The 26187-nt window shown below is 46.1% G+C and overlaps 1 protein-coding gene across 1 annotated transcript in view; it reads right to left on the minus strand.

Annotated features, from left to right (window-relative positions):
• Positions 1–26187, minus strand: part of GSAP (gamma-secretase activating protein) — a 93764-nt gene that overhangs the window by 658 nt on the left and 66919 nt on the right. Inside the window, 11 exon segments of the mRNA XM_080936069.1 lie at positions 229–328; positions 477–578; positions 1734–1795; positions 2550–2669; positions 8260–8354; positions 8788–8858; positions 11831–11926; positions 14178–14239; positions 15926–15957; positions 16512–16570; positions 17298–17426. Coding sequence (XP_080792195.1) covers positions 229–328; positions 477–578; positions 1734–1795; positions 2550–2669; positions 8260–8354; positions 8788–8858; positions 11831–11926; positions 14178–14239; positions 15926–15957; positions 16512–16570; positions 17298–17426 — 928 coding nt within the window.

The raw sequence follows: 26187 nt of genomic DNA on the forward strand, positions 1-26187 counted from the left end.
TATGTTGTTAAATGTCATTAAGCTTTCGTTTAAATACCCCAAGTCCCTTTCAGTCTTCAAAGGTAAGTACTCCACTGGTAATTAGGTAGCACTGTACTCTCTCTAACGAAAGTCAACTTTACTAAGGACGTACTCGTAAGGGGTATTTAAGGAAGAAAACAATGCAGAACAGGAATGCGGAATGACTGCGGTGACAAAGCAATCTCCGGGGACAGAGGAAAGGGTTACCTTGGTTGGAAGACTCCAGGCCCATCAAAATTTCAATGAAGTAGTTCAGAGGCAGAAATTCTACTGGAAATGATGTCTTGTCAATCATAGAGTTCCGAGGCTAAAAGGGAAAACACTCCCTATGCATGAATTGCTTCTCCACAACATACCGAACTTTAAATAAAATGATGAAAAAAAAATGTAATTGTGTGTACTGGGCATATTGAAGTGTTAGGCGGGGTTTACTATCTGGGTTTACATAGACTCACCTCTTTCTTGTAGTTCTTCAGTAGCTGGGCCACGTGGTTCCGTGAAATGATGTTGGAACTCATGGGATGGTCCCAAAGCCGACAGACCTTCTGGCCAATAAGCTAAGTGAGGTTGAAAGCCACACAGAGGACAGTACAGGTCACAGGGCACCGACAGACCACATACCTCCTCTTAACTTCAAACTGTTATTCCCAAGTGGTGAGCTATTCTAAAATGCAGAACATTTGTGATGCCTGACCGTTGAAGAGAGGCCACACTCAAGAAATATGCTTCTGAAGTTTTCATAAATACTCCCTCAACTGCTACCTTGAAGAAAACAACTTTTACATCAGTGCTGCCAAATTCTGTTCTTCCTGATGCTGAATCTGAGATCTTCCAAAGCTGGAGGTGAGCATACCAACCCAAAGGAACTTTGACTGGACGCTAAAGATGGTTGTCTGTATTTATGTGGTATCTCTTCTGTCTGGCTTAGAAACTTTAAGTACCCCAACAATACAGGACAAAAGAAAAGTCAGGTTTGGAGACCAAACTGAATAATTCTGTTCCTCGGGGAAACAGAGCTGGGGAAGGTCGGTGCTGTGTTCTCAGGAAGCCTGTGACTGAAACACTATGAGGCAAGACCCCCCAGGTCCAGAAGGGACATCCTTTTGGGGAGGATGGCCGGTGCCAAAGGTCCCAGTGCTCCTGGTGTGTAAACAGCACATAGGATGGGCCAGGCTCTTGGGTCAGGAAGTTTGCAAAGTCAGAGGTTTGACAGACCTCGCTGTGGAATTTCATGATGCTTCTGACTCTAAGAGCTAATATCTCCACAAAAGAGCAAGGAGTGGCTTCGTAACCTCTTCCCTCATGGTTTTCATTCTTTGTTTGACCTGGAAATATTTTTCTATGTTCAGCAATGCAATAGGAGGAGGGGGGGAAATGCAGTTCTAGAACCTTCTGACCTCACCTGTATTTAAATCCCTTATCAGTTTGAATGTCGGAGGCACATGTTTCCCTTCTCCCTCCTACTCAGACCCTGATGTAAATGTGACTGTGGCCTCCAAGGGGACAAAATGGATAAGCTATCTGCATACAGTATGCTGCAGAGTAACTCAGAGAAGCGCACTGGGTAGGCCCCATGGGGAACAGCCAACAGAAGGGTGGAGGTGGATGGGAAGTGAACCAACTTCAGCCAAAATGGAAAAAACTATCTTCTTACAGGCAACAAACGAAGGAGGACAGACCAGGGCTTAAGAGGAAATGAGTTTCAAGGTTACCGGAGGGAGTCGTACAATGATGCTAAATTTCAGTTTCTCATTTTTCTCTGAGTTGTCCAGATCTACAGGAAAAAGTTGGAGATCAACAGATAAGACAGACACATCCACTTAAACACAGTGGCAAGTTTTAAATCCCGAGTGATTCCTTCTGAGACGTTCCAACCCCGCATGCGCAGGCTACCGATACTTTGAGCGTTTTAGTTGGTGACTCAGAATCAAGGGGCCTTTTATTTGGTAACAGACTTCTGGATATAAAGCAGTTTTATCTACCAACTTAACATTAACAGAAGGCAAGCATGCATGACCTACATCAGAAAGAGAATGAAGCCGGCCTTGAAGGTCAGGCACACTGCTATCTGTCATGAGTTTTTCTTGCATTTCCAGTCGAACTTTGAAATGACAAAATGAACTGGCTGAAAGTAAGCCATTCGTAATACTTGATTTAAAAAGAAAACAAATTCATGGACAAAGACTCCCAGCCTCTCTTTACCCTTGTGTACAGAAAACAAATCTAACACTAGTGTCTGGACTCCGAAGTTCTTTAGGACCTCCTGAGGGGCTAAAGTACTTTCAACTGGCCTGAAGGGGTGGGTGGTTCCAGGACATGGGCTATACTAAGAATTTGTAGGTCCAAGTTCAGGGTAAAGTAAAGTGATGTGTGTCCAAATAATAAGAGTTTCAATACATACTGCAGAGTGTGAGGCTGAGCATCGGACCTTTCTGAAGGTAGGTGGGCCCGTGTGCCACATACCCAGAAGTCAGCCCCGAGGGTGGCCAGGCTGAGATGCACTCTCTGCTTAACTCAGATTTGCTTACCTTTCATAAGCCTTGTGACCACGGTCTCAGTGAGCAGCAGCACCCCGTTATCAATGTAGTGCAGCAGGTTGTACAAAGGAAGACAGTGGACCCCGAGGATCGTGTGCAGAGAGTGGAAACCTGGGTGAGTGGAGCAGAAGCAGACCTGACTAGCCGCAACTCCAGGTTGGACACAGGATGGTTTGATCCTGTCCATAAAGCGCTGAGCTTGCTTAGGGCCTGGGTCAGCTGACCCTTCAGTGACAAGCAGCTCCTGGTCCTTGATAACAGGTCTTCAAACTTTATATGCCCAAGCTAAATGGCTGTTGGGATAGAAACTATTTTGCTGAAAGGTAAGAGGAAGCTGGAGCCAGAGGACAAGTTGTATCTGTATCTCTGGTCCTCTTGTAAAGACTTTTGAAGTCTACTTGGACTAAATTAGAGAAAAGAAGAAACATAGATGGTATGACCCAATCATCAGAAGCCTGTAAGAATTCAGTAGAAATGCTCTCTCTCTCTCTCTCTCTCTCTCTCTCTCTCTCTCTCTCTCTCTCTCTCTCTCTCTCGTAGGGCTACAAACCAAGAGCTTTTTACACACTATCAGTGACAAGGGACAAAACACAAGACACATGGAAGGAGATAGCAGACCAGGTGAGAATCAGAAAACCCATCATCGAGTGTCAGCCTCTTGAGTATCTCTGGAGAGATCTACACTCAGTGGGCTGAAACGCCAGAGTCAGAGGAACAAGCACACCCGGGCTAGCATCCTGCTGCTGTCGAACTAACCAGCTCTAAGTAACTGGCCTTTCTGAACTTCCTCCCTTCACCTCCTAAAGTGGAATGCTAACACCTTTCCTTCTGGCTATTTTGAGGAATAGAGTTGTCGTATGGAGCCCAGCATACGGTACAACGGGATTAACACTGGACACACACTAAGTGAGCACTGGCTCACCTGCTCCACACCCAACACTAGGATGCAACTACTAGATTCCCATAGGTTCAAATAGGAAAACCAAGATTCGCAGGAGCTAGAAGCTTCCCTGCATCCTATAGTTAGTAAGCCAGAGGTTAAAGTAGCCTGAACATGGCCGGTGGGACTGTAGCCTTAGTTCTTAACCAGAGCATCATGCTACCTCAATATCTAATAGCTGTGGTACGGTAACAGTATCAGCAGAGACCTAGGGTGAAAGCATGGTTGTATTCAGAAACATGAAGTGATCATCTGAGTTGAAACCTGATGATTGACAGGTAAGTTTGGACAAAAGGTACTTAACGCATTCTCATACACAAGGCAGGGTGGGTAGTAGGGTAGCGAACAAAATGCTGATCATTACCACTCCTGTTCTCCTTGCCTTGTGGTAGGTAGAGGTGGCAATTGGTTCATCACAAAGATAAACACACATTTATGTGTGTTACATGTGACCAGCTCTGTGCTGTGTGTACATATAACATGGACCTGATGCTGAATGCTACTAAGGAATTTATCCAGGAAACTTTGAGGCACTGAAAGTTTTTGAGCATGGTAACAGAAGAATGAATTTTGCTTGGAATATTACCATGCCGATAGGTAAAGAATGGGTTAGACCCACAGGAATACTGTAGTTTAAACATATATGAGAGGGACTAGGGGTACCAAGGGGGGAAGAAGAGAGAGGGACATGTTCTAGTTAGAGTTTTGTATTTCTCTGACGAAACACCACAGCCAAAGCAATGTGGGGAGGATAGTGTCTGTTCTCCTAACAGTTTCATGTCACTGTTCATCATCAAAGGCCGCAGGGACAGGAACTCAATCAGGACAGAAACTTAGAGGCAGGAGCTAATGCAGAGGCCATGGAGGGTGCTGCTTACTGGCTTGATCCTCATTTCTTGCTCAGCCTGCTTTGTTATAGAACTGAGGACCAACAGCCCAGAGATGGCTCTACTCATAATGGGCTGGACCCTCACATACATTTATCACTAATTTAAAAAAAATCCCTACAAGCTTGCCCATGCCCCCCTAATCTAAGGGAAACAATTTTTTAGTTGAGGTTCCTCCTCTCAGATGGCTTTTGTCAAGTTGACATAAAACTAGCCAGGACAGGAAGAGTCTTGTGGTAATATGTACACGCTGAACAACTGAGTGGATGCAGGAATGACAGAGGACCACAGCCTGCACTCTGGGATGCACATGGCCAAATGATGCTCAGTGGACTGGGGTTTGAGTTCTGGGAGGTCATGGCATCTTCTCTCTGAACATATAATTCCTGGCAACATCAAGGATCACATGACGCGCAGATGTTGTCCTCAAGTTGATGTGAATGGCTAAAAACAGATTGGGTTCACTGGGTTCCCCAGTTCAGAACAAATTATAGTATGACTATCTAATCAACACTAAAGATTCACATGGACTTGGGAATTCTTTCCCAGACTAATAAAGTCAAAACGTATTCCTGAAAAAAGCATTTATACTAGATCATAAGTCCTGTTTCCCAGATTCAGAATTCCTCTTCCAATGCTGTGTGCATGTACCCATCCCAATCCTGCACAAGCTTCACTAGCCCAGCATCAAGCACAGTGGCCTATTCAGTCTCCTCTCTGTGTCAGCCCTCAGCAGAGCAGGTAGCTATAACTAGCCATCACTTTCATCCGACTAATCATCGGCGTCCAGGGCCGCTGGTCTTGCTGCAGCCAGGGAGAGAGAGATGGTGACAAACACACAAACAAAAAGTCAAGACTCTGTTTGCCACTTCCACACTCCCTCCTTCTACTTAAATGTCTGACTCATGAAACTCAGTTTTCACTAATCCCATAGACCTTAAAAGCAAGCACCCTTATACACCTGCATATATGAACCCCTTATACCCCCTCTCTCTCACCCCCTCTCTCCAGTACCACTTTACTCTCTCTTCCCTTGTCACAGGAAGATAGAAAAGGAAAAGCCAGGTGTGGTGTGGAAACACACACCTGTAATCCCAGCACTTGGAGAATCAGAAGTTAAAGGCCAGTGTTAGCTACAAAAGTTTGAAGTCATCCTGAGCTACCTGAGCCTACAATAGGGCAGGGAATGGGGCAGAGAGGATTATGGTAGAAGGAAAGCAAGAGTGGTAACAGATAAAAGGTAGCTAGAAAAATTTTAAAATGGCATAAATAAGAAACATACTGGGAAGTTAAAATCTAGACCATAAAAATAATAAAAGTCAATAGCAAGACCACATCCAATCTTATTAACATGTTTACACAAAGGAGTTTTTCCCTGAAAAAGACATGACTCGTCCTGAGTTACATGGAAAGACAGAGTCAATATCTCTATTTAGCAACATACAAATCAGAACTATGGTGAAATATTACCTTGAACCTCTCATGGTGCAAAAACAAAGGCAAGTGTTGGAGAGAGTGTGGAGAAATAGAAGCCCTTCTGCACTGTTGATGGGTCAGTGAAATGGCACCACCACTATGAGAGACAGCCTGAGCCAACTCACAGAAGCCAAAAATGGAATCAGCAAATGATCATGTAATCTCCCTGAGCATCCAAAAGAAATAAAGTCAAGATATTTAAAGGGATTTGTACACTGTGATGGTTTGCATATGGTTGGCCCAGGGAGTGGCACTATTAGAAGGTGTGGCCTTGTTGGAAGGAGTGTGTTACTGTGGGGGTGGGCTTGGAGACCCTCCTCCTAGCTGCCTGAGGATACCCAATCTGTTCCTGATTTCCTTCAGGTGAAAATATAGAACTCTCAGCTCCTCCTGAACCATGCCTGCCTGCACGTTGCCATGTTTATGTATTAATGATAATGGACTGAACCTCTGAACCTGCAAAGCAGCTCCAATTAAATATTGTCATTTATAAGACTTGCCTTGGTCATGGTATCTGTTCACAGCAGTAAAACCTTAACTAAGACATATATACACTAATGTTCATCAAACTATAATTCACAATAACTAAGATATATAAATGCCCACTGATAAAGAGGTAAATAAAATGTAAAGTACACAAGCAGTGTAATGTTACCCAGTTTTAAAAAGATATCTTATACAGGACAAATGACTGGACCCAGAGGACATTATGGTGGTTAAAGTAAGCCAATAGTGACCTTGTAGATCAGGAGTTAGAGCACTGGTCTTGTAAAAATAAGCCAGTAGTCATGGAAGAGACAAACACTACATGGTTCTATTTATAAGAATGGTCTAAAGTGGTCAGACTCAGAAACAAGAGAAATGTTGTGGCCAAGGATGAAGAAGAGAGGGAAGGGTAGCTGCTGGATGTGAATTATCAGAAGAGGCCGTTTGGAAGATGAGAGCGTGCCTAGAATTAATACTATATTGACATTAAAGTGTTAAAAGGCTTGATCTCATGTTGTATATTCTTTCTATAACAATAAAAAAAACCATAGTGCCAAGTCTGGCTCGGCCATGGAAGAGACAGCGTGGCATGGCTCCTGCTCCTGTAACAGAGTCAGCAGGGTTTGGATCTCAGTGAGTGTCGATGGCTGCTGTGGGCATAAGGCTTGTTTGTATAATAAAGTGCATATTTTCATGTTCCTCCTTTGGGGAATGTCCTCCCTGTTAAGAATAATGACTCCATGATAATCAGAGATAGCATGAGTCCAGGGGGCCAGGATGTGTCTATTGTCTTAGCAAAAATAGTAAATGCTGAAACCTTCAGGACAGCCCTTAAGGCTGTGGGAAAGAACTCTTAAAAACATGAGGTCAATAGTATATAATTTCTCAACTATGCACAATATAAGGATGCAATATTAATGATAGGAAGGGCCTCACATAACTGGACTTTTGATCCTCAAGAGATGAGTTATCATCCAGAGAGATTTTAGAATTGCAAGAGAAGGGGCTGGAGAGGTTGCTCAGTGGTTAAGAGCCCTGGCTGCTCTTCCAGACATCCTGAGTTCAATTCCCAGCAACCACATGGTGGCTCACGACCATCTGTAATGGGATCCGATGCCCTCTTTGGTGTGTCAGAATTTCAAGAGAAAGCTGTCGCAAGGGAGATAGCAATTTGGAAAGCTATCTTAAACAGAATATAGGCTGTCAGCTTGTAACGTGTAATTTGACTTCAAATCCTTTGGTTTTGGCCGCTCTCAAACACCCCTTCTCTCAGGAACCCCTCTCCAAGCTGAAGATGGTTCTTGGCAACACAGTAAACACAAGGCAGATGTTCATAGCAAACAGAAGCTTATTTATGCATTTCTTACATCAAATACTGGCCTGTGCCCCTCCCACTGGTGTTTGTAACTGCTTTCATTCCTTGTACATTACCTGGCATGGAACAGTTACTCCATACACTCATGGACTGATGTAACAAGTGGCCACTTACATGAATAACTGTACACACTTGGAAAGGGTACCGTGGAAACCCTATTAGGCCTTTTCTCAAAATCCTGAAGAAAACTGTCTGCATCTAAGCACTTAAGGGCCAGCCTAACACTTGACACCAGCCTGCTTCCCCTTGGTGTTTACCTTCAAGCCTCTCCAGACAATAAAGTATGAAACTAAGAGAGAAACTTCTCAGAAGCAACTCTGTGACACTGGTGCAAGTTCAGCTAGAGATGCACATGAGAACTGGCTGGAACCACTTCCTAGAGCTGACAACAGTTCAGTTTAGTGGCCAATAGAGACCAACCTGAAGGCTTATTCCTCACCAGAACCAGCTGCTGACACCCAGGCGCCATCTTGAAGTTCAGCCCAGAGACCATGTGGCAAATTGATTACAGCAAATGGCAAGAGACCCCAGACTCACCAGGAGGCAGAGGGAAACACAAACCACTGGCAGCATCCAAAATCCTGGTCATGAGATGAAAGACGTCAAAATCTGCAGTACTGCCGTGGGTTTTGCTGAGTCAGAAACAACAAAGTATTATGTCAGCCAAGCACCCTGTTGGTTCTGAGTAGTGCCTCTGAGTACCACATACAGAGATCCCTATTAAGTGCTATGCTCTGGGTAAAGGTTCATAAATGGGAGACTGCCCAATAGCCAAAAGCATAGAGTCTCACACCATACCCGGTAGTCTTATAAATTATATTCATTGACATTTCTGTCCTTGGAAATAGTAGGCTCATGTGTCTCTCCCTCCTCCTCAACCATACACCACAGAGGACAGCTGAAGTGGTCTTGGGTTCTGTGTATGAGACTAAGGTAGATGGTTCTGGAGCTGGTGAGAGCGACTGTGGACTAATGCTTCAACGGGGCTTTGGTAAAACAGGCAGTCATCAGAGTTACTAGCTCTCTGCACACTGTGATAAAGGAGACCGAAAAATACTTGCGTACAGGTGGAGAACCCAAGGGTGCACACTGTGTTTCTTCCAACTGGTTTCCAGCAGGAACCAAATGAGATCCAGCTAGAGGGAAAGAAGATCCATGAACCATAGCTCCCACCCTTCCCCTTAAGGTCCTCCCAGCCGTCCCCCGTAGCTCTGACTACCTCTCCATGACAGGTGGCATTCAGGCTGTGGCCAGGCCACCATACAACTAAGCCTTCTGAAAGCAGTTCTGAAGCACTGAAATCCAAAATGGAAAGGCTGGAGACGTGCCCCCGCTATAACAGAGTACCCCCTGTCTGGCAAGGATCCTCTGAGCAGTCAACTGGCTCTCACACTGACGGACTCTTAACTCATTACTGAAGGTCAAATGCTAGACTTAGCTGCCAGCCTGCCACACTGCCAGGGCTGAGACCTGCGAGGGTGAAGAAAGGTGGCAGGGCAGGCTAGAGTCATGTACACAAGCCGTGGATGGCATCGGGGCCAGGCTCTGTGGAGCTGCGTCTCCCTACCAAATCTCCATGTCTTTCCCTGTGAGAGGAAGGCAAGTTCATGCACGGGGGTGGGGGAGTTGTAAAAAGTCACCAACTGGAGCCAGCGCTCAACAAAGCAGCACCATACCCACCCAAACCGGATGCCTTTTTTTGGCCTTAGGGCTTTATCTAGAAACCTATTCTAATTTTGCAAGTTTGTCAGCGGTAGGGAAGTCTCCACAAGGTTGTCCACGTGGGCCAGCTGCATGAAGGTTAAGAGCAGGAAGCAAGGCAGGAAGGAGCTCCACGTAGAACCAAATGCTGTCCTCTGTGATGTGGGATTCTCCGGCTAAGAGCAAACTACATGTGGACAATATCTTCAAACCCTACCGCAATTTCCTTGATCATATTTCCAGGACATGACTGGTTGCAAATGTTTAGAAAGTCAGGGGCACAACACAGGCATCATCTCTGGGCCTGCTGGCTCAAGGAATCAGCAAAGTCCTGGGCAAACATGCATGTATTAAGTAGAGAGAAGAACAGAAATTCTCAGCACTTTGGAAAGTGAAACTCAAACAGAAAGAGATTCTCTTAAGATGTGGGCTGTCAGCTCGTCGGTGTCTCAGACACACCACTGAGAGCTTCATGCTCTGAAAGCCAGTGGCTCTGCGCAGCCGCCACACCACTGAATGAGCAAACAGGTTTATATTTAAAAAACGCTACATGTTCTCCATGGTGTCTTTACCATCCTAAAAAAGAGAGAGAGGGAGAAAGGTAGAGAGGCTCAAATACGGTGGAGAGGGGTTTTGGTATCTAAAATTAAGCGTCAGCATAAAATGTTCCTTGCTAAGAAAATGCAGACGACAAAGACACTGAGAAGAGAAACAAGGAGGCTTTAAAAGTTCTTCTGAGAAGAAGAGAAATGTCACGGAAGAGGTGGGCACTTACATCACCTTCGTTGGTGATGGCTTCCAAAGGAAGCTGCCTTGTTGTACCAGGTTCTTTAAGACAATGGACTTGGATTTCAAGGCCCCTGTGTCACATCCTGAGCTGAAGCCACCTGTTGCCTGCCAATACCTAGTGTGGAAAAATAATCCCCAACTCCCACTATATACAAACTGGGCATAATCACCAAAGACGTGGCTGTGGAGGTAACCATGGGCAAGCCAGGCCTGTGTCATAAGGAAGCAAGGATATTTGGAGGAGGTATCCCTGGGTCACCAGCAATACTAAAAGTGACAGATGCATGAATTAGGTCTTGCTGGTTAGAGATGGTTTCATGCAAGTAACTCCTGATAGTCCCTGAAGTTGCAGAATACTCCCAAGCAGCCTTGTGTATCTGTACCCATACAGACCCATTTACCAGGCTGCTTTAAAAATGGCCTTAGTTTAAAAAAAATAAGGTTGACCAAAAGATAGGGACAAAAAGACATATCTTTGAAGAAAGAAAAATGACTAAGAACAATTCTCTCAATATGGAAAAGGTGAGTACCATGTTCTGAAAGTGCACCTACCTACAGCTGTATCAAAAGGGGGATGGAGGAGCTCTGAAGCTCTGATTGTAAATACCATTATATGACAACACCCAGCCTTTCCTAGTGTATTAAAATTATAAAATTCATTGGGGCTGGAAAGATGGCTCAGCAGTTAAGAGCATGGACTGCTCTTCCAGAGGGACCTAGTTCAATATCCAGCAGCCACATGACTGGCCTGCATAACACCATCTACTTCGTGGCTAGCAGGTGATGAGCTGCCATCTCCTAGCCGAAGTGGCAGGAGAGATGAAGCTGGGCTGGAGGCTGGCCTGGTTTGTCTTCTGGATCTAAAGATGAATTCAAGTGCAAGCTCTCCCATGTCTATAAACGCTCTTGTACAGAAAGCAATACTCATTGTTTTAATAAAGAGTTGGAAGTTGCCAAGATGACCCGTGGCAGCCATGCTGGCCTTGTGGTCTTTGCTTTCAAGGGCACAGATCTATCACCTAGTCTAAGGTAAGACAGTAAACCACATTCAACATCGAAGGTTCTTCATCTGCTGTTCTTCCCGTCCCACAATCTAAAGCACCAAAGAGACCCATCTGAAGACTGAAATCTCTAACCTAACCTAAAAAACAAAGTGGGGTCAAGGGTGCTGGGAAGATGTCTCAGTCAGTAAAGGGCCTCCTATACAAAAATGAGAACCTGCCTTTGAATTCTAAACACCATGTGAAAACGCATGCAGAGCACCTGCAGGGCTAGGGAGAGAAGAGGCAGAGACAGGTGGATTCCTGGAATTCCTTGGCCGGCATTAATGAGATCCATTTTTCAGTGAGTGGTCCTGTCTCCAAAAAACCAACAAACTAACTCATTAAGGTAGAAGATGGCAGAAGAGGAGATCTACAATCAGCCTCCATCTCCACATGTCCAGGGGCACTTCACCTGGACATGCACACACGCATGTACATACACCACACACACACACACACACACACACACACACACATACCGCATAGTAACAACCAATGGTCTCACTGACTATACCTTGAGAATAACACATGGGGCTAAGGGTGTGGTTGAAATTAGAAGAAAAAGTAAAACCAACCAGTTTTGAAATGTAGTCCAGAACCATCTGTTCAATTTTCTTCTTTTCTACACCCTGTAGGTATCTCAGTAGATGGTCTCTTAGCTCAGACACCATCTGAAAACAGGACAAACACCAGGTAAGAGTCATAACAGGTCTATCCACACCTGTAACTGATTTTATTTAGGGGTATTACTATTTTATATCAACATAAAAACCCCACAGTCTTAGAAAGAAAAAACAAAACAAAACCAAAAAAACCAACCTCCTTCTCCCCAAAAAGTACATGACTCTCGGTTGCCCTCTGCTGGCAAACATCAATGGCTTCAACATTTTTCTCAGGAGGAACTTCTTAACCGAAAGCAACTTGGGAGTCCTTCAGCCCTGACAAGAATCCTTCAAGGAAGCTCGTGAAAGGCTCCAGCTTTGAAGTTACAGGCTTTGGGATGCACAGAGACACTGCTCCACAGAGAGAACGTGCTCCATGGAATGACTGTGCTCCACATAGAGAACGTGCTCCACCTCCACGGAGAGACTGTGCTCCGCATAGAGAATGTTCTCCACCTCCACGGAGAGACTGTGCTCCATGAAAAGCCTGTGCTTGGGAAGGGTCTGTAGGGACTTCCTGGGAGGACAGACATTGCTATAAGGAGGCAGCACCCTCTGCCCAGCTCCACCCGCCTCACAGGCAATGGTAACGAATATTCATTCTTGTGTCTCCAGACCTCTGTTTCTGCCCCAGCCCTAGCCTCCCATCAGTGGTTGGCATTCCCTGCCCTCCATCTTTTTTCCTTTATCCTTCCTCTTCCTCCCACTCTGGCCCTCCTTTGCCCTGCTCAGCAAGCTTTTTTTTTTTTTTTTTTTCTTTTTTAACCAAAGAGACCTCTGTGTGGTGACAATGGGTGAGAGCTGTACAGGAGCATGACAAACGCATAAGTCTCCCGTCTTAGTGGAGTCCCTGTGACCTCAGCAACAAGACACACGGCCACTGTATCCCAAGTCAGCCCCTGGAGTGAGTTAGTTCACTGGGCTTTTTAAACGGTTTTCTTCTATGAAATACTGTGTACTTATTGGTGCTATTTAACTTTTCTGCAATGCCTATAAATTAATGAAAATTAATGCCTGACACAATCCCCATATCATCCTAGCACATGAGAGACTAAGGCGGGAGGTTCGGGAGTCCAAGGTCGGGTAACTCTTAGGCACACAGAGAGCTCAGGTGGGCTACTTGAGACATGGCTCATGTCTCAAAAAATAGATAAAATAAAATATATAATATAAGCAAACTTAAAGGAGCACATAGTTCTTCACCTGCATGAACATTTTGGTCCTGCCTTACATGGGTATGCACATGCATTTTAATATTTCTTTCTATGTAATAATTTCCCTGTGTCACTGAACATTTTACACTAGCTTTAATGACTGGATGTAGTTAATTTTGTAAAAAGTACTAAAATTGGTTTTTTTTTTTCTTTCTTGCATGTGTTTCTTTCACTGTTATTAATAACCCACACACACACACACACACACATACACACACACACACACACACACACACTTGTGCATGGATACACGGGCACATGAACATGCACACAGATCTGACAGAAAGTTTGCATGAGTGTCAGCCACTGAACTAGTGTCCTGCCACTGAGGAGTTCCACTGTAAAGGGAGGAAGAGGAGAATGGGTTTGCTATAGCCACAACTTTTCAGTTCCCGGAAGTAGATTCAGTTCCTGGAAGTAGACCACTATAGCTGGGGTTTGCACTTCTACAAGATGCCATGGAAAAAGTTTGTGCTGGTTTTCAACACCTGGCATGAGGAAAGCCAATTCCTCATCCCAAACCTTGTTAATGTCATAACTTAATGACAAAACACTTTGTCAGTTTGATAGCTGGAAAGCAAAAATAGGCCGTGGATGTGGCTCAGTGGGTAAAAGTGACTGTAAGTCTGAAGACCTGAACTCAGATCCCAAGAAACCATGTCAAAGCTAGAAGCAGGGGAATGCATCTGAAATTGCAGAATGTAGACACACACACACACACACACACACACACACACATACATACACATACACACACATACATACATACACATACATACACACACACACACACACACGTATTTTTTATCACAGTCTGTGTATTCTTTATCACATACTTATTCATGTGGCTAATTCATCTCCTCTGCCCTAAGTGGGTAGAAACCATCCACGTTCTGCTTGCCACTGAACACCCAGGCCAGCAGTGCTGGAAGCACCGTTGTTGACTAGTTAGCAGAAAATGTCATCAGAATGACCAGTAGTCTGTCCTTCCTACTGTCTCTAGGGACCACTCCTGGCAGCACTTCAGAAGCCCACAGACTACTTACCAGGCCCATGAGCAGCCTCTGGTGCCTATCTTCCTCTTGTAAGAGGGGAATTAACCTTGGCTCTGAAATTGAACAGAGAGGCAGTCATGGAGAGAGTAGTGTTCAGGAAGCAGGCTAGACCATGCCAGTCAGTTCCTGACTTAACCCCTTAACTCTCAAGGGGTCTAGCTGGAGGGATGGCAGGCCTCAGTGGTAGGGCCATGTGGCTTCCCTTCTACGTCCCGAGCCCATAGTACAGTGGCTATGAGCTGATGGGCGGTCAAGCGCTGTGGCAAACTATGCTGATGGGCGCAAGTCATCAGACTGAAAGGGCCAACAGTGAGAATTAAGCCAATTATTGCTTTCCCCATCTTGATATGACTGACCAGCCCTAACAAGACAGAGCGAATAGACTATCAGGCAGGGCTTCTCCTGGGCTTCCCTAACAACCACCCCACCCTCAGAATCTCTAAAGCCCCAGAACAGGTATGAGGGGCAAATGCTTTCTCCCAAAAAGGCATGGGTGCTCTGTGGCCCCTCAGGAAAAACAGTTTCTTCACCCTGCTTAATTAGCCATCTGGGTAATGACGGGAGAACTCAGAATAAGCGCTTAACAACCTTAATTTGCAGTGTTCGGTTTGCAATGACAACATTCCTGGTGGGAAGCAAAGCACAAGACAGAAAGGAAAAGTTTTGAAAAGCACTGAGACGCTGCCCAGCAAGATGCCCGCAGGCCTGGCACCACACAGAGCTCCCCGAAGCAGCAAGAAAGCCGCCCACACTACACAGCTCTTAGCCACAGCAGCAGGATGAGCCTGGATCTCACATGTTATGCCCTGTCTGGTAGGGTATAGTCCCTGGCTATAGACAAGGGTGGTCTGGTAAACACATCCTCTTCAGGCTGAGGCCAGTCCCCTGTGGAGATAAGTCACCCTCATGGTTCACTGAACTGTGTATACAGCTGTTGAGCATGCTGTTACGCCCCTTCCAAATTAAATTTTCATTAGGGTCCCCACACATATGAAAAACATCCAAGCCCATAAAACAGGAGTGGATAAAAACAGTTCCCTTCATGAATCATGATCAACATCAGAAAGGCCTGGACCTGGGTATATTCACTGCTCTCCCTTCGTTATCACAGAGGGAGATAACCCTCCTTGCCTGTCGAGACTTAATTTAGCTAATACTGGCCTTGGAAGGCCTCCCAAGACTCCTTCTCTCCTCCATCAGGAGACCCCTGAATCCTTACTTTCCCCTCAGGCTAGCCCCAAAGGCAAGGTTCCAGCACTTATGGTTGGCATGTGACAGTTATCTCCAGACTCTGAGTTGGTGTCCACTCCACAGAACCACACTACTTATCCAGTGGCCCATCTTTGTTCCCTGGGACCAAGCCCAGGTTTATGACCCTATGCGAACCAAATGGACAGCACATATGAGTCTAAGACTGTGTGTGGTGAGAAGGCTGGAGAGAAAGAAGCTCCTGCGAGAGAACTGCCAAGTGCACCCTGAAGGACACCCTGAGATAATCATCAGTTCAGCTGTGAGAGAAGAAAGAGGAAAACCAGAAGACCCAGAGACCCCTTCAACAAAACACACTCAGCAGCTGACCCTGGAGGTCCTGGTGCCAAGACAGACATTGTGGTCACTTAGGAGCTGTTGCTATCCACTACACCGCATTATACAGCTGGGAGTGATTTTCTTGCCTGCCCATTGCTTAGGAAGAATGAAGTTGCAAACAAAACACAGACTTTAACAAAGGTCTTTCTTACCCAATGTCCTCATCTCCATGTTAGAAATCACCCTGCAAAGAAAACATGTGTTATCCACAACAGAAGCATCATGTTAACAGCTTTGAGCCACGGCACTATGCAGAGATGTCTCCCCTTTAAAGCTGCACAAAACCACTATAGAAACTGTTCTCTGGCTACCTGAAAACTCAAAAGCGTTAATCAGTATACCAAAAGGCACATCAAGCAATTACGAATCTCAAAGCCTTTTAGAGCCAACAATAGCAATTATTTAGAAAAGTCACAGCTCTCGGCTATCAGACATAATGAAGGCTAACAACAGAACAGAGATGACTCATCTACCCAGAGAATATGTTTTCAAAATAAGAGCAAGTTCCACCAACGAAGCCCATCAACAACTCAAACAAATCATCATGCTGTGTCCTCAGAAGTACTCACTGATAAAAGCCCCCTTTACTATTTATCCATGACAAGTGGGGTGTGTTTATAGAAGCGTTTCCCACTAGACACTCCAGCACCAGTGGTCTACAGGAAGCCGAGGACAGCAGCTCACTGAGAGCATCCACAGGCACCCAGGCCCACGGCACCAGCCTCTGACCATACTTACTTCATGGCGTTGTCAAGAATATTCCTCATGTACACTGTGGATCTTCTTTTTCCTGTTCTCTAGGGTGAGAACACGTAAGGATTATAGGAGATGAAATGTTTGTGGACAGCGTTTTTATTAATAGCAAGAACAAATAGCAATCTAGTTAAAGGGTTCAAAAATAATATTATTTCCCATGTGAGGAAAGCACCAATTGTTTAAACTAAACTTTATTCTCAAAGGACTCGCTACAACAGCAGAACAGGGGTCCCAGACATTTCACCTTATCTCCGTTTGTGTTTCTATCTGATATAGCTACATTACAATACTGAAATCAGGAAATGAACATTGAATGGTATGTGTCTAGTTCTATGTCATTTTACCATGTGTGCAGATTTACATACTACAGTGTGCCACCATGATCAAAATACAGAACTATCTCATTTTCCCAAAAAGCTCCCCTGTATGACCAACCCCTTTCCAGCCTGTCTCACCAACTCTTTCTCCTCCTAACCTCGAGCAAACACTGACTGGGAAACACCTAACATTTTTCTACATACACTTTTAGCTATTCGGGTAACCTAACAATGTCTGAGACATGATGCCTATTGCTCTCCTATGAATGAGCCACATGCCCCCCCCCCTTCCTCCAGTTCCTCCTCAAAGATCAGACAGTATAGAGCAGTCCCCCCTGCCCACTGGGTTGTCACTGAGGTGATGCAGGTGGTGACGGAGGACAGCACAGTCAGCATGGGCCAGCATGGGCCAGCCTTGTGGTCTAGCCTCAGCTGCTGGCTGTGTGCTCACCTCCTCAGAGATCAGGTTATACCACTCTCTCCTCACGACGCTGTTGTGGTAGTGCAAATGAGGCTTTGTATACTTAATATACTCGAGGTTGGAGTTCAGCTTTGCCCAGTAGCCCTTCAAGCTGTGGACCTGGAGACAGAAACGGCATCAGACTGAAAGGCAGGCACCGTGCTTCCTCCTGTAGCAGGGACCCCATGCCTCACATCCATGCCTCTCCGGTGTTGGCATTTCTGAGCAACTCCATCTTTTACAGAACAGAGGCACCCGTGAGAATTTGCAAATCAAGAGCCTAGCCTCTCTTCTTCCTGTTTAACTCCAGTTCGCATCCCAAAACTAAGGACTTCTCTAGTTGGTTTGGCTCAGCAGGAAGCCAGTACTCAAGGCATTTCCTCCCTAGAGAGCAGTTCTCCTGGCTTGGGTGGTGTCACCACACTATGTCCCATCAGAGATGTGCCGGTAACTCAGAGCAATTGGAACAGGCTGGCTTCCCTTCTAGGCTTATTCACTTCCAAAACCCAGGAATCAAAATGATGACATGAACTCATTTTCACAGTAAGTGTTAGATTCTCCCAAACGGAATTAGCTGGCTCTCGCATCTCTGAATTATTAGTTATCACACTATCTTAAAGAACATAACCATTTTTTAAATAATAATACACTGTGCTAATGTATATTTAATGGTAAAAATATTGTGATGCTATCTGTAGATATGGGAGTCTAGTAAGCTCCCCCTGGGGTTTCTAGCTTCCTGTGTTCTAGAACAAGAAAATAGACAAGGGCACGTGGACTATCCTGGGCTATGAGGCCCTTCACATAGCACAGGCTGTCTCATGTGTGCTCTGTTACACGTCGACCTTGGTGACAAAGGTGTTCCCTCCACTGTACTCTCCTGCCTCACTGGGATCAATTGGTTTTTCTAATGTAGGCGTATCAAGATAAATATAAGTATTTGACCAGGGCTAGAGGTATATCTGGCCTAACTGATGCTTACTGTGGTGACAGTTCTAATAGAATTCAAGAAAATAAGAGAACGTATGCTCAGGGGGTCCCATGCATCCCCTCAAAAACTAAGCTACTGCCTCTGTTAGTGGCTACCCTCCAGAACTTGATGCTAAGACCCTTATTGCCAAAGACACCACATATTCAGATAATAGGACATGGAAAAGTCAAGCCAGTACAGACCTGGAAACTTCATTGCTCCTGTCTGATCAAATTATCTGCGTGTACTGGTTAGCTTCCACGGTGTTAGAAAATGTTACGCATATTACTCCAGGATAAAAGTACTCATCAATTCTGAGAACTTAGCCATCTACCTCATGGATCCACACCCCTCAACACTCGGGGCGGGGGGGGGCAGAAAGGCTGCCAAGAGCAAGAGGGGGTGGAGAACTACTGTAAAACCATGTTTTCCAGACAGGACAGGGCCTGTGCACACATGACCTCACGGCAGCTGTGAATGTGTGCACAAACCTGCACAAGACCAAGCCAGAAGAGTCAGCATGGATGGGGGAGGGGCATACAAAATGGCCACCCTGTCTACTGAGCGATAGCAGTCATTAGCTGGGCAGTCCCCAGTAGCTGAGCAAGGGAGTGTGCCAGTTTGCTCCAGGGATGCATCCCTTGAGAGGGTGCCCTTGTTGCACTGGATGGAGCAATAGATGAACATTTTGGCAGCACTGATTCGGTGAATTTTAAAGAACCTCGTGAAGTTGGGAGGGGAGTGGTAGGGGTGGGAAGGAGGTAGAGATGAGGGGTGGCTTTTATCAGATTGTAGGCTTTGCGGTTTTTTTTTTTTTTTTGTCAAAGTGAACCAAGTGAGAGTCACCTTAGAAGAGGTAACCTTAGTTAAGAAAATTCTCCCACCACACTGGCCTACGGCAAGCCTGTGGGCATTTTCTAAATTGGTGATTGGCATGGAAGGGTCCAGGCCATGTGAGAGCTGTTGTCTCTGGGCAGGTGGACTGGGGACCCAGAGGAAAGCAGACTGAGGGGGGCGGAGAGAGAGCCAGTCAGTAAATGCTCTTTCCCCACAGCCTCCTCTTCAATTCCTGCCTCTAGGTTCCTGCTCTGAGTTCCTGCCATGATCCATCATGATGAACTGTAACTGTGTGCTCACTATAACTGTGCGTTCACTATAACTGTGCGTTCACTATAACTGAGCACTCTCTATAAGTGTGAGCTCACTATAACTGTGAGCTCGCTGTAAGTGCGAGCTCACTACAACCGTGTGCTCCCTATAACGGGGGGGAGGGGCTCACTATAACCATGAGCTCCTTATGTCCTTGTACTCCCCATAACCGCACGCTCCCTATAACCCCAGCTCACTGTAACCCCGGGCTCCCTGTAACCGTGGGCTCCCTGTAACACCGGGCTCCCTGTAACCGCGGGATCCCTGTAACCGCGGGGCTGTAACTGCGGGCTCGCTGTAACCGTGGGCTCTCTGTAACCACGGGCTCCTTATAACCGTGGGCTCCCTGTAACCGCGGGCTCCCTGTAACCTCGGGCTCCCTGTAACCGTGGGCTCCCTGTAACCACGGGCTCCCTGTAACCGCGGGATCCCTGTAACCGTGGGATCCCTGTAACCGCGGGCTCCCTGTAACCGCGGGATCCCTGTAACCGCGGGATCCCTGTAACCGCGGGATCCCTGTAACCGCGGGATCCCTGTAACACCGGGCTCCCTATAACACCGGGCTCCCTGTAACCGCGGGATCCCTGTAACCGCGGGATCCCTGTAACCGCGGGCTCCCTGTAACACCGGGCTCCCTATAACACCGGGATCCCTGTAACCGCAGGATCCCTGTAACCGCGGGATCCCTGTAACCGCGGGGCTGTAACTGCGGGCTCGCTGTAACCGTGGGTTCGCTGTAACCGCGGGCTCGCTGTAACCGTGGGTTCGCTGTAACCGCGGGCTCGCTGTAACCGTGGGTTCGCTGTAACCATGGGCTCTCTGTAATCACGGGCTCGCAGTAAACGCAAGCTCTCTGTAACCCTGCGATCCCTATAACCACTGGCTCCCTGTAACCCTGCGCTCCCTGTAACCACGGGATCCCTGTAACCGCGGGATCCCTGTAACCGCGGGATCCCTGTAACCGCGGGATCCCTGTAACCGCGGGATCCCTGTAACCGCGGGATCCCTGTAACCGCGGGGCTGTAACCGCGGGCTCCCTGTAACCGCGGGCTCCCTGTAACCGTGGGCTCCCTGTAACCGCGGGATCCCTGTAACACCGGGCTCCCTATAACACCGGGCTCCCTGTAACCGCGGGATCCCTGTAACCGCGGGATCCCTGTAACCGCGGGGCTGTAACTGCGGGCTCGCTGTAACCGTGGGTTCGCTGTAACCATGGGCTCTCTGTAATCACGGGCTCGCAGTAAATGCAAGCTCTCTGTAACCCTGCGATCCCTATAACCACCGGCTCCCTGTAACCCTGCGCTCCCTGTAACCGCGGGCTCACAGCAACCACGGGCTCGCGGCAACCGCGAACTCACTATAAAAGCAGGCTCTCTGTAACCCTGCATTCCCTATCAATGCAGGCTCCCTGCAACCACGGGCTCCCTGTAACCACACGATCCCTATAACCTTCCCTCCCTGTATCAGCGGGCTCGCAGCATCCGCAGGCTCGCCGCATCCGCGGGCTCGCCGCATCCGCGGGCTCGCAGCATCCGCGGGCTCGCCGCAACCGCGGGCTCGCCGCATCCGCGGGCTCGCGACAACCACAAACTCACTGTAAATGCAAGCTCTCTGTAACCCAGCGTTCCCTAGAAACGCGGGCTCCCTGTAACCCTGTGTTTTTTATAACCATGGGCTCACAGAAACCACGGGCTCGCGGCAACCACGGGCTTCCTGTAACCACAGGTCGCTACAACCCTGCCTTCCCTATAACCTTCGCTCCCTGTAACCGCGAGCTCGCTGTAACGCAGGCTCTCTATAACCGTGAGCTCATTACAATGGAGTGCTCCCTATAACTGCGGGCTCGCTACAACTCTGCACTCCCTAAAACCGCAGGCTCCCTGTTACTGCGCACTCCTTATAACCGCGAGCTCGCTGTAACAGTGTAATCCCTATAACCAGAAGCTCGCTACAACCATGTACTCAATACAACCATGTGCTCCCTATAACCGTGAGCTCCCTATAAGCTCGGGCTTGCTATAACCACGCTCACAATAACCGCACACTCATTATAACTCCGAGCTACCAATAACCATGAGCTCACTAAGATCGCGAGCTCCCTATAACCGGGTGCTCCCTACAACCGTGTGTTCGCTGTAACCGTGAGCTCACTATAACTGCGAGCTTCCCATAACCGTGAGCTCACTATAACTGCGAGCTTCCCAAAACCGTGAGCTCACTATAACTGCGAGCTTCCCATAACCGCGAGCTCACTACATCCGCGTGCTACCTATAACCGCGAGCTCACTACATCTGCGTGCTCCCTATAACCGCATGCTCGCAACAATCGTAGGCTCCCTATAACCGCGAGCTTCCTACAGCCACGCACTTGCTATAACTGTGAGCTCACTATTAGTGTGAGCTCACTATAACCGTGTGCTCCCTACAACCGCAAGATCGCTATAACTGCACTTAAACCTTTTTATCCCGGGTGGCTTTCAGCCATAGTGTTTGTCATGATGTAAAACTTAACCAGGGGAAATACATATATGAAATTCTTTGAATAGTAAATTTACAAGCGGGGGAAGAAGTTAAAAATAAGTGAGAACTTAAATATACTTCACACACATGCACAAAAGCTTAATATGAAACAAAACTGTGGCTGATGAGCTATTATTATTGAAAGGACAATGGTTTCACATAGATTTTGGAGTCTCAATAAAGCACATTGTGTGATATTGTATACGTCGATGCAGAAACCTGAAAGGCCTACATAGCCAATGTCCCCTTCTCTCAGAGATGGAAGATCTCAGAACCTTAAACACTGAGATGTATTCCCAGGGTAGATGGGATGCTGGGTCCTTCTACTTAACTTCTCTCTGATGACTCCTGGCCTTTATTTATAGCACACCTAGCTTACCTGTCCCTCCTCCCTAGTTTGTATTTTTTGGTAATAATAGTAGTGATCGTAATAATAATTTAAAACAATAATTAATCTTACTCTTTGGTGTCATCATCATAATTAACAGACCAATACTGCAGTTACCTCTACAGCCTTTTTAGTTTCCTATATCTGACCATGAAATTCAAGTGCCTAAATCAGAAAACTAGCTGGTGTTGTGATGTCATCTAGTGGTCAGTTTGGCTATAGGTTTGCCTGCTTTGCCACAGCATTCCACCTTGTGATGATTTACCCCAGTATTACCCAGAGAGAGATCTTGGTCCCTTTAGGACCAATACTCTTTCTCTTTGGCTTCTTAAAAAACAAACAAACAAAACAAACAAACAAACCTTCTCTTTATTTAAAATAAAGAACAAAAATTTTGGGGGCCAGTAAGATGGCTCACTGTGTTGGCCTGCTGACCTGAGTTTTATCTCTGAGCCCTATAGAGTGGAGAGAGAGGATCAACTCTCACAAGCCCTCCTCTGCCTGCACACCCACGCAGACAAGCCCACATTCACAAATGAATAAATAAATACATCTTAGAGCTTGTTTTTTTATCAGTCTTGAGTCAACCAAAAATAACAAAAACACTGTGAGCATGAATACTCTTCAGGGTGCTAGAATGCCCTGTGATTGAGTGCACACACAAGGATATACCTGGGGGCATTGTTTACACTAGACCACTGAATAAAAAGGTGTTGAGCCTCTGTTCTAAATTGCAGCATTCTCCCCTGGAGGGAGGAGGGAGGCTCAAAGCCCAGGGAGGTAACGAGACTCACAAGACTGGGAACACCCTTCCCGGGTTGCATAATTAATTATCATTATGCATAAATAAGCAGTAGCTGATAAAGAAGAGACTCTAGGGACGCACTGATGCAGCTGGCCGGGGATCTCATCCTAGTGCTTATAGGTGATCCAATAAACAACTTGGTTCACCAAGCTCTACCTGGGTAGAATTATTTCTTTAGATGCCCCATCTGAAACAAGGGGACATTTGTCCATGTCTATCCAGGAAAAGTCACCCAACAGAAGACAAAAGATGTGCATTCTAAACAATCCAAAATTAAAACTTAGTAAGAAATAGTGTCAATCGGAGATCCCAGAAATATTCCCACTTGAATAGAGAGGATCTCTGGAGTCTGCTGGCCTAGTGTAACCTCTGTGCTCTCTTACTGTTGGTAAATGCACTGGCAGAGGCTGGCAACGCGGTGTTTAGTCGGCCAGCGTTCAGAGACGACTGAAAGGCACAAGGCCCACAGAAGTAGGACAAATGGAGGGTGCAGACAGGATGCTCAGCTGTGAGTGAACAAAGCCCGTGAGCCCAGAACAGACCGTGGGGTTTGGATCAGCTTTGGAAAGCCGAGAGACAAATAGCCCTTTGTTGTCTGCGCTGGACAGCGGCCTCCAGCTTTGTATTTTCCAGCCTCAGCAGCCCATTAGAAGAAACCCTGCCATCTGCTGAATTTAAACAGTTTGGGGGAGTGGTCTAAAGCCTCATGAGTTTTTCAAGTTCCTGCGATGACTCTTACGGATCATCGCTAACGGTTGAAAACGGGGCTTGAGCCTTTCCTGGTAACTAAAGGCGGATGAAGATGCTCTGTGGATTCTTGTGAGTTGGCAGAAACAGGAAATGAGAATGCCCATCTCTGAGGAATCCCAGAGTAGAAGTGGATGCCAACCTGCTCACTGGCCCAGAGAATAAAAGTAGTGTTTGTTTTATTTTTATTTTACTTTTTAAAAAATGTTAGATGCTGCACCTTGAAGAAGAAGGAAAAAAAGATAGCATGTAGGCCTCCCCACCCAATCAGCCCAGCTCAGCACCACATGTGGTGTTCAGGTATGGCCAGAGCACTCAACTTGGCTAAAGTAGAGTTGGGAGGGCTCCAAATATGTCCCCATAAAAACAATGCAAAATGAGAACCACACTTTTAAGACACACTCACCACCTGCTGGAAAGGTGGGGCTTTTTGCTTATTTTGAGACCGCCTCTCTGTGTAGCCCTGGCTAGCCGGAAACTCTCTCTGTTGACCAAGTTGGCCTCAGAGATCTGCCTCCTGAGTGCTGGGATCCAAAGTCTACACTATCATGGCTAGCTTCCAGTGTTCTTATATGCTGGTCGTACAGAACACCTGGGTTCAGCACCAATAGGGGACAACTCTATACTGCTCCAGCTCCAGGGATGCAAGGGGCCTCTGCAGGCACCCGCATACATAGTGTACACATATAAACATACAGGCACAAATTAAACAAGATATAAATTAAACAAGTCTTCAGAGATAGACAAGAGGACTTTGTGAACAAATCTATATCTATAAGCTTAGCTGGTCATTAGGGTCTGGTTTACGAAGTAATCAGATTTTCAAGGAATGGCCGAACAGCATTTTTTTTCCCCCTGTACAAAGGGGAGTTTTAATATCTTAACTTTGGAATTACCATCTCTTTTTCAAAAATCACCTCCCTTTGTCTCTGAAGATGTCATGAAGTAATTACCACAGGCAAATAATCACAACTATCAGTTATACAAAAGGGCCAGTTACATTGATGGACCTTCCCATCTACAATGTAGATTTCCAGTTGATCCAGAAACACAGCAAAATGAGCCTATGGTACTGGCTCATCTGCAAGTTGCTGCTAGCAATAAGCATCTGCCTCTCATTTCTCAAAGACCCTCTGGCTTTGGTCCTACTTCTGCAGATTAATCAGTATCTTAGGGGAGGAGGCCCAATCTGAGAGACCCCTTTACTCTCTGAGCCAGGACACAGGAGCAAAGCCAATAAGGCAGTCTTCCTAGGATCCTCAGCGACTCTCATCTCAACCTCTGCTTGCTGTCCAGAGAAATCCAGAAATACGTCTAATATATATAGAATGCAATAGTAAACGTCTTCGTAGACAGAAGTTTGAAAGGCAGCATTCTAAACTAAGAGCATTGTGTGGGAGCATCCCCACATGTGGCGAACAACTGGAATCCCTGAGGCTGTGCAGTAAGACAGCAAGCATATGGCTATCTTACTCAAGTCTCATGAATATAAATAATCTTCCTCCTGCTCCAGAATCTGGAAAAAAATCCACTTCTTTGACCCAACTGGGGAATTTTATCAGCCATTCTGTTCTATTTTTAAATAGGTTGAATGATTTTAAATGTGATCATTAATTATGGCCACCTATCTCACACTTAGCTTTCTTGAAGCATATGCCAGCCCAGTGTGCCTGATAAGAAAGGAATAGAAATAATAATTTTCTAGCTGGGTCTGGCTCTCACTGTTATAGCTAGCAGTTAGAAAGTCAAGCTATCCAATCTTTATAGAAATGGCAAGAATTAGTTCACTACCCTGAGGTTCTATGAATAATAAACAACACTGCCTTGAGGTATCATAAAATTATGTCCAGAACATTAATTGAACTCACTGTAACTCTCCCAGGACACACACATATGCAATCCAAACTTTGGAAAATCATAATTCCCCATAGAATGCTATCTTTATGAAGGTGAAGGCAGGCATAAGATAAAATAAGGCTTGTGATTGAACGAGAAGAAAGGATAGGCAGGAACAGAGTTTTGGAAAGGGGGAGAGAAGTCAGAGAGAGGAAGAGAGGGGCAAGATTGAGGACGAAGATGATCCACCTCTGAGTGGCTCTGAATAGCTACAGGTAGTTATGAATATCTTGGACAGTTTGTCTTATCTAGGTGGGTGGATTGTATCATATCTACTGGCTCTGAATTTATTGTGAGGACATTTTGTGGATTGTAACTTTACTAAGATAATCTGAGATAAAACCATTGCTAAATACAAGTTTCTGGAGATTTCTTTTTTCCTTTTACTTTTTTAAATTGAACAACT

This window comes from Micromys minutus (assembly GCF_963924665.1).
Source record: "Micromys minutus genome assembly, chromosome: 23".
NCBI classification, from domain to species: Eukaryota; Metazoa; Chordata; class Mammalia; order Rodentia; family Muridae; genus Micromys; species Micromys minutus.